General features: G+C 29.8%; 1 protein-coding gene and 1 pseudogene across 1 annotated transcript; one reads left to right on the forward strand and one right to left on the reverse strand.

The window, feature by feature from the left end:
• Positions 1-2,599: 2,599 nt before the first annotated feature.
• On the forward strand, positions 2,600-8,157 carry LOC112597005 (rhomboid-related protein 2; the record flags this gene model as incomplete). Its single annotated transcript, XM_025342906.1, is given in 8 exon segments — positions 2,600-2,839; positions 4,708-4,731; positions 4,808-4,975; positions 5,054-5,242; positions 5,605-5,744; positions 7,178-7,391; positions 7,522-7,635; positions 7,703-8,157. Coding segments are annotated over 8 exon segments (1,101 nt in total). The 5' UTR covers positions 2,600-2,782.
• Positions 8,158-9,384: 1,227 nt separating this feature from the next.
• Positions 9,385-11,771, reverse strand: LOC112597006 (annotated as a pseudogene).
• Positions 11,772-15,803: the final 4,032 nt, after the last annotated feature.

Raw genomic sequence — 15,803 nt, forward strand, 5'->3', positions numbered from 1 at the left:
CGAATATAAGTATTATGTAGGTATATTGGTAAGCTGGTGCGTGATAGTACATACTGCCTACCTATTTATATTTTTATGTTTATTGTTTATAGTAGGTATATAAATATTAACTATAATATACGTGTCTATATATTTAAATAGATACCACCTATAACAGTGACGTATTTACTGAGAAAATAAGAAAGATATATATATCTCTCCCTTGGCCCCCTTTTATTTTATTTTATTTTACTTATATTTTTATATGATCGTAATTGTGTTTTTCTCATTTATCACTTTATCCATAACTAATAAATTATCTATTGAGATGTTTGCGGCACCGAAAATTTTAGTTTAGTTGTATCTCCCTTCTGAAAAAAATCCTAAAGACGCCACTGCTATTTAATGTTGGTATTTTATAGTTTGACAAATTACAGTTAAACTATCAGATTGACAAAAATAAAAATAATATTAATTAACTTCTAAATATTTTTAATTATTGACGCTATAATAATAAAATAAAAACGTCTATAATATACATTTATTTTATTTTATACCTACGTATTTACAGTTCTTATATAAAATGTCATATGTCTATAAATAGATCAATAAGAATGTTAATATTTTTTAAATTATACCAATACCATGTATAGCCAATTTTAATTAAAATTACTTAAGTATTTACTGTTGTAATTTTTGAATAGGAAAGTAAATCGGAAATCGCTCAATGAAAATAATGAAAATTTGTTATTTTACATATAAATATACAGAATATCTATTTTGTCAAAATTTAGACTTTGGATGCTCATAAAAAATACTTGTGGAATAGTGCTCAACTTTTTTTTTCAATTCCGGTAAAAATTAGAGTATTTTATTATATTTTTAAAATTTTTAACCGGTAAACATTTTTAAGTAATTTAAAAGAAATCAAAAATTACGTATGTCTATAAATTGTATAGAAAAAGATCAAATATATTTAAAAATCATAAAAATCGCCCCGCCAATTAAATAAAATAAACAAAATAATAAATAAATATAAAATATGTATACCTATATATTATTAATAATAAAAAATTTAGAAATAAATGAATAAATATGTTTATAAATTAAAAAAATATGTATAAATGCATTAGTAAATAAATAATATAAATATAATTATATTGGAGGCCAGAACTCGGATATATCTTTTAAAATGGTTTCAAATGCGTCTCGTTTTCCGAGACGTGTCTCCACATAAATTCTGCTAAATATGATTCCAAAAAATTTCTGTTTGTTCCACAATACTTTTTATTTCCCCATTTAGCAGAACCCCACAACCTCTCGATATTTTGGGTGTGTGCCCATGTGCCCAGATCAACAAAATTATATGTACAATAGTTTTTTTATTTCCCAAAATAATAGATCTTCCATCACGAGCTAAATACGATAATTGTAGGTATAAAACGGCACACTATATGGCGGGGCGATAAGCCGATAACAAACAAGTACCGACAATTTCAAGCTTCTATAGTTAATAGTTATTCATTTTTAAATTATATCTCAATAAGATATCGAGATTTTGTCTAAAATTTTGTTAATATCTACTGGTTTTGTGTAAAAATTTTCGTTTTTTCCTAATTTTTGATTTGTTTTTACCAATTTTTAATAAGATAGGTATAGGACTGCAAATTTTGTACTCATAAAAGTCCAACTAGATTTACTTTTCTACTAGAAAAAATATCGAAGTTGAAAATCTCATTTTTTTTTACTACCAGTTTATTATTTATGGGTATACATATACTATATTATACTAATACATATTATCATTTACAAAAAGACGCACATCATAGTAAAATCTATACACGTATGTTCATTTAAGCATTATGTCAAAAAAAGGGTGATATAAATTAATTGCAAAATATTTTATTATTTGTGCTCTAAGAAATTAATTATATTTTGACAAGACTATATATGGTGAGGAGGTAGGGTAGGGTGGAGCGAAGCCTGGGCAATATTTTTTAGATGAGGTCTATAATAAAGACCATTTTTATAGTATAAAATTATATATAATTTCATTAACGCAAGGCCTAAAATATCACTCAAAAGCGCGAGACCTGGGGCAGGGGCTTCGTTGGTCGCTGCCAAAGACCGGCTCTGGGGTGTGGGTGGTTAAGGATTGAAAATGTCCAGAATTTTCTTGAAAAACATACAATTTAACTAAAACGTTTAAAAACTGTACAACCTGTTATAATTTTCATGACTTCCGAAAATTTATTTTGGAATCTGGATATTGGATATACTACCTTGCATAAATTAATGTAGGTATTAATATTTGGTTTTTTAATTAGTTAAAATTCGTTAACATACGAAAATTCACGCCTTGAAACATTCCACTTCTTTAACTTAATTTAACTTAAAATATTTCCAAAATATTTACACTAATTTAAATCTTTTTTCTATGATTTGAATTGTTTGTATTTCAATGCCAGAAATTTAATTTTTGGTTTGGGGTTTAGCGAATTACTAGTTTGTGTACTACAAAACTCTATTAAGTGTGTAGCGCCGTCAAGTTGTATGACTGTCGCTAACCGTTGATTTTTTTATCACAGAAGAATTTTGACATTTGCTTACATTGAGATTGTGTACGAGTGTGCCTGAAACCGATAAGCAATCAAATCGGTTGTATGATATTTAATTGTCGAGTGTCGACAAATTCTTTGAAAACAGAATGTAATTAATATTTAATAATTATTATTAATTTCGATCTGTCGGCTCTCGCCAACAGTTTTTTTCTTACCTTTTTGTGTCAACGTACTTGTCTAAAATGTCTCATCAGCAACAACAACAATTCCAGAGCATACCACTGGATAGCGTCGAATCGGTAATTATTATAACGATTTATTTAATATTTACAATTAAATCAAATTAATAGTCGAGCAGTAGTTGGTATTTCAAGTTTTGTTTTGAAAAGACGATGTTCGAAAAATTTATAATCTATATTAGCTAAAATGCACAATCTTCATTAAATTTTTAAATTATTTTTCAAGTTTTATAACAATCGGTTCACAAATTAGGTAAATATTTTAGTTTTTAGATTGAGTTTATTAGCAAAAGTATGATTTTTATTATTGTCAGTTTAAATTTGAAAATATATAAATTTCCCTTGTAAATACTAAAAAAAAATAAGCTCAAATCAAATTGTACCTATTTTTAAATTTTTTTTTTTCTTATATCTATGCGATATATTGAAATAAGTACATTTAATGTATCATATACCAACTAGGAATTAAAATATTTAATAAGGCATTGTACCTGCACAAGATAAAAGATATTTTAACCATCTTATTTGTTCTTAACATACTGAAATTGGCTTTCATCAGTTCTAATTTTGTGCATGTTGATTAAATATTAGAGTTAAATTTTTGAGATATTTTAATTTGTTAAAAAGTTATATGCAGTAAGGTATTATTACTTAAAATTCTTATAACTCACTAAAAAATAAAAATATTATAAAAATCAATGAGAAAATACAGATTGTTCTTATCTAAGTTTTTTTAATAGGTATATTAATATAGTCTAATATTAAAATTAACTGTACTAGACTGAAACTGCTATTACTTATATTTCGGTATGTTTTTGCATTGGTAAGATGGTGACAATACATGAGGGGATGATTTCCTCTTAATATAATAACAATCACAAAATGAAGTAGTATTTTATTTAATACTGTTATGATGACTCATTTCAATACTATTGTTTTTTGTCTATAATAGACTGTAAAATTTTACTTCATTGTTTGAAGTGATACTATCTATTAAGTCATTACTTTGGTTTTACTAGCTCTTATAGTAGTATTTATTCATTGATCATAATAAATAGTTATTAATGACTCATACATGTAATTGTTGAATTATTATATTCCATGTAAAAGTAGCTGCTAATAATAATATACTCATAATATGCACTATTAACTCGTACTATCATTCCTGCATACATTAAAGTGATTCTAATTTAGTTTTGAAAACAAACTAATTTTATATACTAATATAATAATAATGAGTAGATTATAAAAGTATCAATATTTTGGATTAGAAATTTATTAGTTATGAAAAGTAGTGACTGAGTTTTTAGAACTCTAGGAGTAAGTCTCATAAAATAATCTTTCTACTCAAACCAGGAATGCTGTTTATAGATTTGACTTATGCTAAGCGTTCCCTACTTCCCTAGCATAATTATACACATATATTTTAAATACTACCTATTTATTAATATTATAAATAAAAATAGTAATGAAACAAACATAAAACCAAACAATGTACTTAAAATATATGTATTAGTTTATGTAATTTTTTAATTTAAAAAATATTAGTTAAATTTAATTAATTATCAAATAAATTAAAAAAAAAAAAATAGTAATAAATACATTTTATCATTAAAACACTTTAAAAGCAACATTTTGTTTACTATTAAACCTAATTATAAATTATTAGTAGTTTTAAACTATAAAGTTTTACAACTCGTAAAAAGGTGATATTAATAATATGTTATGCAATTTAAGGTATAAGTTAATGGATTGTTTCCTACTTTTAGTTATTGGTACACTTCATATATTTTTATTTATTATCCATTTATTTAATGCTTATATTAATATAAATTATGTGAATTATATTGTTAATGTTTATTTAAATTGTAAATAATTATATTTAATATTTTTTTTCTTAATTTAATCTGTTATCATTTGTTTTTCAGCAATGGGAAATATTATTTAATCGCGTAAGTATTAATTTAGGAATTATTTATAAACATTGTCTCTATTCAAATAATTATATTTTAATTAAGAAAAAATTAGTTTGACAGAAATCGTGATGGTAAAATTTCTATTAATGAGTTACATCATGCCTTAAAACGAGGAGCTGGTGAACAATACAATATACCTCCTAAAATTTTGGCTATAATTGCACAAAAAGCTGATCACAACCAAGATGGATACATTAACTTTAGAGAATTTTTACATTTGGTTAGTAACATCATTTATATTTTATGATTACTTGTAAAGTTGTAAAGTTTTATAATTCATGGTTTTGTATGTGATCAGATGGAAGAAGAACCAATAGCTAAAAGTTTGACTACAAATTTGTTAAATAAATATATCCATTATACAATTGTACCAAGAGAACCTCCTAGATTGCGCACTGGAGGATTAGATCACACTGATGGCGATTATGAAGATGAATACTCGTGTAATCCACCAGCATTATGTATGGTTATTGTTAGTCTGATTGAGGTAAGTAAATATTCATCATAAAAATGTAATTGAATTAAATAAAAAATAAAAATATTTTCCTTTTTCTAAATTGTATTATTTTATTATTAATATTAGTTTATGCAGTATAGTTTTTAAATTATTATACATTTATGGCACCTTTTTAAGCCTTAAATTAAATATTATTATTTGTATAAACATTCAATTGAAATAATATTTTGATTGATTATTAATTTATTTAAAAAATAGTAGAAAAGTTAATGTATTCTTAGACTCTATTAAGAATGTAAAATTTAAATTAAATTCCATAAACTAATAATAAACATTAACATTATTATTATACACTGATTAATTACCAAAATATTATTTTTTATCATACATAGGTCATATTTTTTACTTGGGATGTTATGAAATTGAAAACAACAGAGTCAATCCAAGGACCTATGGCTTCAACATTTATTTACAATCCTCATCGAAGACGTGAAGCTTGGAGGTTTCTGTCCTATATGTTTGTACATGTTGGGTAAGATTTTTCAAACAATAATATTTTATGTTGGTGGTGCAAGCAAGGAGAAAGACCAAATATTCACCCGTGTCTTTAGGATAAATAAATGTAGGAAATTAGATTTATTTGAATTTTTTTCTCTGCATATTTTATTATTTATCAATTATGGTACAAAGTTACTTGTTACATAAATGTAATCAATATAATATTTTTAAAATTTCTTTATGATTTCTGTACTAAAGATTTATAGAATATGTTTTTTTTTATTCTATTATATATCAGTTCATTGATTGTTTTAATAATCAAAAACAAATAATACTAGATATAGGTTCTACACTCTGTATAGTGAGGGCTAACACACTAATATCCAATAAAAATTAGTTCTTCTGCTCTTTTTCACATGATATTTTACTTTAATGGAACCAGTTCCGATGACAGGATGTTAAATTTCTCTCGCTGAGAAGAGTATTGTTGATTTTCAAGTATTGAAGCTATAATTGGTTATGGTTTAGTTTTCTGTTTAAGTGGACCTTCGCTTTAAGTTTAAATGCTACAACAAAGTTGTAACATAGGTTTATTTATGTCACTGATACCTAAACAAAAGTAATATTAAACTATGTAATACATTGGACGTATTATAAAACATTTTTTTCCAAATTGGTATCTACAATATATCACAGAGTTTATACTCTGTTCCAAATAAGATGACTTGTGTTCGCGCACTATGGACATAGCTAATGGGTCACACACAAATACATCGGTTAGGTGACAAGACGCGATGACTGGTTTCATAATACGGACAGTGGTGAGTGATCTACTCCAATGCAAACCGAACATAATTCGGTCGTTTGCGCATAAGTCATCTTATTTGGAACAGAGTATAGTTATATTTTCAATTATATCATGTGAAAAGGAAAGATTATTTTCATCGCTAAAACAGATTTAAACATATCTTAAGAATATAAATTCAAAATATCTAATTAAATGGATTAGCTCTCCTTAATTAACATAGATGTCAATTACAGTTTATGAAATTATAGAAGTACTGGCTTTAGAAAACTATGTTAAATTTAGCACTTAAAATATTTGATAAGCTAATGATAATGAAAAATATAATTAATAACTTTATTTTATTTTTCAATTTATATTATAAATATTAAACATTACTTTTATATATTTAAATAATAAAAATATTTTTATTTTTTTGTTGTTGTAATAGTAGCTATTAAAAAACTTTAAATTTGTTGTAGTGATTGGTTATTAAATTATAAAATATTCATTAGGTATATTTATTTTGAACAAATTTGTATTTAGTTGTGTTACTAAACATTTTGTAATGTCTGGGCTCTTTCTTTAGATAACCCTGGTTATTCCTCTAGTTCTTAAACTAATTTATAGTTATATTTTATATCATATTTTTAATTGAACTTATTATAACTGCTAATTTTCAGAAAGACTCATTTGATAGTTAACTTAATTGTACAGTTATTACTTGGAATACCATTGGAGATGGTTCATCGTGGTTGGAGAGTTGTGTTAATTTATTTATCAGGAGTTTTAGCTGGTTCACTAGCAACATCAGTAACTGATCCTAAAGTTTATTTAGCTGGTGCTTCTGGAGGTGTTTATGCTTTGATCACAGCACACGTAGCTACTATAATTATAGTGAGTTTATTTAAAATTATTTTTGTTTTTTCTATCATTGTAATACAGTTTAAAATTTTGTAATATGAAATATATAATGTATAATCATAGCTATGTTATAATTTTAGAGTATAATTAATTTATATTATAGAATTGGTCTGAAATGGATTTTGCTATTTACCAACTCTTGACATTTGCTTTCCTGATTTTCTTTGATTTTGGGTCATCTATTTACAATCGCTATTTTGTTGAAGTGGACAATCAGGTATTTAATTAAATTTTTTTTTCTTAATGATATAATATTTATATAAATCCAATTATAATATTTTTAGATTGGTTATACTGCACACTTGGCTGGTGCAATTGCTGGTCTACTTGTTGGAGTGTACACTTTGAGAAACCTTAATGTTCGTCCATGGGAAAAAATATTATGTTGGTCATGTTTTGTCATATATGTGTTGTTGATAGGTTCAGGCGTTATGTGGAATTTAGTATTTCCTGAATATTTTTCAAAAGAACAATATTAAAAGTTAAAATTATATTAGTATCAAATTGTGAACTAATTTTATGTATTGCACAAATATTTTTAAAAAACAATTTGTGATTTTTATAAAAATAAACTATTCATTTATTATTGTATTAAATATCAATATTTTATATAATAGATCCAATTTCACAAAAGTTATGAGCTTTATTACTTTATAGTTTATATTGTATGATTATTATAATAGTGAATTATATATTATCAAGTTGATGTGTGTTATATAGATTTGTATTATATTTTTTTATAATTTTTTTTTTTAACATGCATTGATACACATTTTTTTAATTACAAAATAACACAATATTTTATTATGTACAAATTTAGTATTTTTATACAAAATATATTTTTTATACTTTTATCTTATCTAATTTTTTTTTAAAATTTTTTAGAATAGTTTATTTAAGTGGATTTAATTTTATAATCAATCATTATGTCTGATTACTTATGCGCATAAAATAATTTAATTTTTATTTGTATGAAGAAAATATTTTTAATCAGAGTTAAATCTAAATAATGATAAATTATTATTTGTATGACAACGAATCTTTAATAGATCACTATAAAATCAAATTTATTTTTATTAAGAAGTTATTTATTTATATTTGATAAATTATTTTATATCAATCTAAATTTTTAATTTTTAGTTTTTTTATTTTTATTTTTGATAAACATCCATACAATATGATACAATTAACAAAAAACCTAAGCTGTTTTTAATTAAGATTAACTATCTAGTATCATTAATGGGCATTGCTTATTTGTATTTATCACAGTTCAGTTTATTCATTCTTAAAAATAGTTATTTCTTAACAACACTAATTGTCCATTTGTTTCAGAATAATACAGTTTTTTATAATTGTGAAACCGTGTTTAATTTGTATTTTATGTTTATTGGTTATGACTGTTAAGAACATGATTTATAACATCTAAATCAAGAGTATAAATTAATAAGTAAATACTTAAGCTATTATCTGTTAAAAGGCATTCGTTATTTACAGTTTGTTATTATTGATGATTAAGTAATTATTTATTAATTATTTAATAATGCTTTAAAATGGTCAATTTACACAGGTATGATAGAAAAACTAGAATAACTATTAAATTTATTAGCACCTACATTACCTAAATTATATGTTTTTATTTATAGATACCAAACAATAATGATACTATTGGTGTTTCCATAAGTATTTATGTTTATACTTTTTTAGTATAACTCAAATTCAGTTGAAAAATTGTTTTCATAATTTTTTTAATAATCAGCTCATGAGTATAAAATTTGGTTTTATATTAAGTTTAATGATAGGATAATTATTACTCTCTATGTAGGCCATTACAGTAGTTAGAATTTTTATTTTTTTTAAATTTATTAATCCAAAAATATTTATGAAAATCGAGTTCAAATCAAATTTTACATACCTACCTATGTTTCAGATATTTTTTTCACAAATATGATGTAATATACCTATAGGAATAAGAGTTTATAGATGGCAAATACCTGGTTAAACGGTAGGTATCTGTTTATATTTATTGAGAGATATAAAAATTTTGTTTGGTCCATTTCTCTTTGGCCATAACAGTCAAGCGCCAGTTGACTGTTAGTAACATCAATACCTACACAAACGCGACATCTTGACAGTTTGACGACTAACTCGACTACGCGAGTCCACGTTGCAGTGTGTGCGTGACCCAGGTGTCGATCTACGTCAGTGGTCTTCAACCGGTGGATCGCGACCCATTTTTGGGTCGCGTAAGCCGTAAGCCTTAAAATTGGGTCACGACAAGTCTTTTTTTAAAATAAAAATTAGATAAGATAAAAAAATATTAATAATATTATTATTTTATAGTCATATAATGGACATCAAGAATAATGTCTTTTTTATCAGGCTTACTTGGGTCGCGAAAAATAAAGGCCTAAAAGAGTGGGTCGCGAGTCCAAAAAGGTTAAAGACCACTGATCTACGTAATATTGTCACCTACCTACTCGAGTTTGCGCTTCGCGATGTCCGGGCTCTCGATATCGGTCGTCGCCAGCCGTTTGATGCTGTTGTCGCCGTTGAGTTTCTTACCGTTGAACGGTTCCGTGTTGAAATGTTCCTTTACGAACGAGAACAAGTAGTAATCGTGCGACGCCGGCACGGTCGTTCTGAACCTGTCCGAAAACGGTCTGCCTGGCAACGGCGCCTGATAGTCGGCTATCAGAGTATTGACGGGCGAGCTCGGCGACGGATCCTTCCACGCCCGCAGCGAGACCACGTGGCCACCGTCGGAGTGGACGTAGGCTAGCGCGTACGAGGCCTTGTTGCCCGGAGCGATGGCCGCGTCCAAGTGGCCGATCAGGGCGGCGCGGTCGGCGAACTGACGGAACGTGGTGCCCGACAGCCCGATCCGTTTGAACACGTCCACCATGGTGGCCACGGACGCGGCGTTCCAGACGCTCATTGGCTTGACGCGGTAGGCAGCCGTCAGCGTGCTCACCGAGCAACCCTTGAACGCGGCCGCCGTGCAAAAGTAACAGTTGGTCGTGCCGCCCACGTCGTTGATGACGCGGAAGTCCGTTTGACGGACCCGGTCCAGGTACTTGACGTCCAGGCCGGTTAACGGCGTGAACCACCGTTGGACGTCGCCGCCGCCCGCCAGACGATACACCTCCAGCACCGTCTTGTCCAACTGGGCCGGATGCAGGTTCCGTTCCGCCACGGGGCTGTCCAAGTCGACCGCTACCGACATGAACGGCTTGTCGCCGGGCTTGGGCCGCAGCGCCTCGTACTCGGCCGCGTCGTCCAGGAACTGCACCGGCCGGTCTACCTCCAGTTCGAACTTGTTCACCTCCACACCGTCCTTGATCACCACCCTGTCGGGGTGCACCTCTACGCCGTCCCTGACGATGGTGGTCACGCCGCCGCGGTTCGGTTGCGTTCGGCTGCCCTGTCCGGCGCCGAACGCGGGTTTCGGCTGGTCGACCGCGGTTACGGTTCGCGGTGGACTGTACGGTTTCGTCGCCGCGGACGATTTGCCGGCACCGCCGCCGCTCTTTTTCGACGCTGCCATGCCGCCGGCCACGTCCGCGCCCACGCCGGTGATCACGTCAAAGTGTTCGCCGACCGACTTCTTGTCGATGTTCACCAGGTAATCGACCATGCCGTACGGCTTCATTTCCTCGTGGTTGGCGATCGCCACTGCCGAGTCGATGTTCGGTCTATCATCCTGAAGTCCGGGCCGGCCACCGGCGACCGCGCCCGCGGTGCGCCCAGCACGCCGCCGACGACGGCGCCGGTGCTGGTCGCGCCCGGATGATATCCCAGCCCGTTCGTCGCCGGCCAGCATGCCGCATGCCGCCCTCCGAGCGTGACCGACACCCGGCGTGCCGTCTACCACCGTCTCGGCGTTTTTCAAAAAGTGCATCTGCGTGCGCCGGGCCGCATCCGCGTCACCCGTAGCCGCCTCCACGGCCGACTTGATCTGCGACACCACCGGCATCTGGTTGGCGAAGTTGATTTGCGTCTGCCGCGCCGCCTCCGAGTCGCCGGCCGATGGCCTGCACGGCCGACTTCACTTGCGACACTATCGGAATGGTGTCCAAGAAACTGGCGTCCGCCGCCGACGACATAAGCAGGAGCAGGACCGCGCTCGTACACGCTACCCTCGTCGGCCGTCTCATCGTGAGGCGCGTTCTGCGACGAGGGTCTCGGTATACCAGATACCTATACGAATTATGTAGGTACCGAAATCGCAGCAAAAGTCTCGACTTTATATCGGACACGTTGCTGCACGACTGATGCGTGCACACACCTATGGAACCAGCTTCTAACGCGGGATCTGTAAGAGATTACCATCTGCTGCAAACCAAAACTCAGGTAATCTATAGCAAACCACTCACTGCCACAATGAATCGCATATAGGTAGATAGTGAAATATAAGATTCTCTATCTACTGCCAAAGGCTAAATGTCATTATGTTATTGTACGCAAAATGCAATGACGCAGTAGGAAATACTTATGTTATGCAATGGGAATTTCGTACGTTGTAATTTTCATTCGTTTATGCGTTGTACGAAGACGGATCAGAGGTTACCCTCATAGTAACTTACTTTTACTTACAATAATCTGATGAAAGAATTAATGTTTTGTATGCTAGTGGAATATTTATCATGTTTAAAGGTGATCTATATTTTACCATGTTTAACACTTTAACAGACTTAGTTGCAATAACACAAACGATGCCGTTATGGCCTACGGGTTATCCCGGAAGTCGAGTAATTTCCATTCGTTTACAATGTGTAGGTCATATCATATACCTACTAGTTATACAGTTATAGTAGTTAGTCAGTAGTCACGTTTCGAACAAAACTTTTTATTCAAAATTAGTGTTTATCTATACCGTGCGATTGTGATAGTCAAAGTAATCCCGCGTTTTAGAACGCAGGTCTAAAGTACAAGATTTTGACATCACGCTATCGGATCATGCCACCGATGATGCTATATACCATTTTATCAGTGGCGGCTATCTCAACAAATTTGACAGGTGCTCACTTAAAAGAACTAGTACCCCCTACCAGTTTTTCGGATAACCCAAAAATATGAATTTCATAAAATTGTAATACCTACCAAAAGTTAAAGTTTATTTTAACGTGGTTTTTAATATTTTTAGAATTAGTCATTTATAAACTTTTGGGTTTTAAAATGCATTTACTTCACACATACTATGTACCAAGTCTAAGTATGTGTGAATACGTTTTATCAGGGGCGTGCCTAGGGGAAGAGTTTTGAGTGTTCAAATCCCTCCCACTTGAAATTTTAACGAATTTACTAAAAAAGTATTACTTAATATTTGTATATATTTGAAATTAATGCGTTGATTCTAATGAAGTGGTGAGAAGGTTCGCTTTAACTTAACACCTATAAAACAAGGATTCATTTTATACATATTTTTTTTTTTATATTATCTAATATCTTTTCTTTTTTCTTTTTTTTTGAACCGACGACTGACGCTGCGGGGACTGCTTGTGAATTACTTCTACGATTATTTAATACTTGTTATCTAATATCTAATAATATGACGAAAAATTATTCAAAATGTATTTTAATGTAGGTATCATAAATTATTATTATTGTTTTAATATTACTATTGAATAATACGACATGATCTGACCTATGTATAATGTATATATTGTATATACCTGTGCCAAATTAATATCTAGTAAAATAAATACACTTGAAATACGTGTTATAGTAAAAATATTTAACTCCCTCGAAATTTTTTTTAGTCACGTCCCTGCATTTAATTATTTACTACAACCTATTTAATCATCCAAAAAGGCATTATATGATATGAAAATATGGCATTATAATACAATTTAGTTATTTAAATTATGAATTACAATTATAACAATAAATTAACTCATAAACTTAACGATTGAATTTTTTTATCAATTTTTAATCACTATTTTAGAATAATAGCTCCTAGTAATAGAAAATAGAAAATCGTGATTGATAGAGATTGTACGCTTTTAAATATCGTTGTTCTGTAATAATAATTTTTATTTATTACAATAATACTATAACTACACACTATTATCGTAACTTTTTTTTCAAATCTTTAATAATCCTACGATATTAGATTAAAACTATTTTTCAATATTATAATAAATCTTTATTTTCGGTTCAATATTTTTAAAAATTATTAGAATTTTGGGAATAATTGAATAATACAATATTATACCTCGTAATTTAAATGTCAAATGTTTTAAATGTATCTTTTACGTACAATAGGTATATTAAGATAGATTGTTAAGAAGTGTCCCTTTTATAAAAAAGACGAAATGGTAGAAATTAAGTTCTTATTTTATTTTTGTTAAACGGATTGAATGAGTGAATAGCAATAAAATGATTCAACCTGTAAACTTATAAACATGAATAGTTAAGGTCCATACATTTATATGTACTCGTACAGTCGTATACATCCAATCCTTTTATGCTTTTTGTGTCAATCCGTCTTATGATGACTTTAAAAAAATAATTTTACTAAGATATTATTTAATAATATTTATATAATTGTATGCAAATTAAATAGGCATATTATTATATATCGATATTTTATTTATTTATCTTTATTATCATTAAATGTTTACTATATTTTGTAGTAAATAAGGTTAGGTTAACAGAAGTAATCACTTATTTAGTTTTGTTATCAAATTGATGAATGTGTCTACTGATAACTACATTTTTTCAGAATTCAGAAAGTATAAGCATACAAAACAAAAGTGATTATAGTTTATATTTAATTTTATTCGTGATATACTGATATATATATATATACGTATAGTTTTTGTTAATATATAATATTTAGCACGCTAGCAGAATGGGACTCTTAGTTGTTTATTAAACATGTACATACATTTACAGATTATTAATAATCATAATAATTTATTGAATTTATTCTAATTATTGTAATTCATAAAATTATTAATTGAATTGTTACTTTATAATTTGAGCTACTCGTACTTGTTATGCCGGAGATTTGCACCATGAAGTACTATTATTGAAATGAAATATTTTATTTTTAAACCGAACACTTATTACACTTACCATCACAACAAATGTTTATGAATTGCGCCCGAAATGTTTTTCAAAATAAAATTATATAATATATTATTATAATAATGTACTGTATTGTACTGATGCTTTAGCGGGCGCATGTCGCGTTAAACACGTTTAAAAATAATAATTATCGTTGTTTCGTATATCCCTGAGGCTTGGAGCAATAAATTAATGCAAAGCTAAATAACACTAAACTCTTTTGGCCATGATGCAATCTAACCCGGTGTTGTTGCAGTTTCACGTTGTCGGGTGTCTTCGACTGCAAGAAGGTAACAAGGTCGTGTTCATGTTTTTGAAGTTTTCCGTAAAGCATTATCATTTGGTGGTTATTTAGCAGTAGGTATATAAACGGTAGCTATTGTCTATCCAGGCATATTCTATGTTTAGTCTCTTGCCATAGACAAAAAAAAAAAATATAGTAATATTCAAACAGCAAAAGTTGTATCATACATTTATACCTAACAATATAAGACATTTTACACTTGTAAAAGACACGACTACGAGAGAAGATATCAGCTATGAATTGTATCCAAGTAAGTAATTATTATTCACGTATATTACATAGGCATAAATAAAGTTTAAATAATTTCGCTTTGATATCGCTATATATGCATAATGCACATTACATAGAACAAAGTTATAAAAAGTTTCATATAGAAACTTCAAATTAATATTACTTTATTACTTAGGTATAAAAATATTCAAATTATGTAATTTATTTTTACAATACTTTTTAAATTTTAAAACATTTTTCAATGCTTAAAACCAAAATTATCGAGCTGATTATGATCCATGTTTAAACCATATAGTTCCTACAATCTTATATTATAGTCTATAACAGTGATGCCCAACCTTTTTTGTTCGGCGTGCCACTTTGGTTAATAATTATCTTCGAGCGGGCCACTAAATATAAAAGTACGAATAATCCCAATCTTAATCTAATAATATAATTTTGTGATACATATGTGTACAAAATATATGGTGTATATCTTATCTTTTATTGATTGAAAAGATTATGGATTGAGGTATACATTGTAGATACATACGACGATCAGTCTGCTCTTTTAAGTGCATAGGTAATAGCGATCGTAAAATTTTTATTTAAAAATGTCCGACAGAAAAAAGCGTAAATATAATGACGATTGCCGAATTTTTTTATTTTTACAATTACAAAATAAATTTATAAATATAATTTTACTTTTTTTTTGAATATTTTGTTTAAAACGTTTAAACATTTATTTTGATTTTATTATTATTATTATTACTTTTATAAAATAAATAAATATAATTTTA

Source organism: Melanaphis sacchari, unplaced genomic scaffold (genome assembly GCF_002803265.2).
Source record: "Melanaphis sacchari strain LSU unplaced genomic scaffold, SCAv2.0 Contig36_pilon_pilon, whole genome shotgun sequence".
NCBI lineage: Eukaryota > Metazoa > Arthropoda > Insecta > Hemiptera > Aphididae > Melanaphis > Melanaphis sacchari.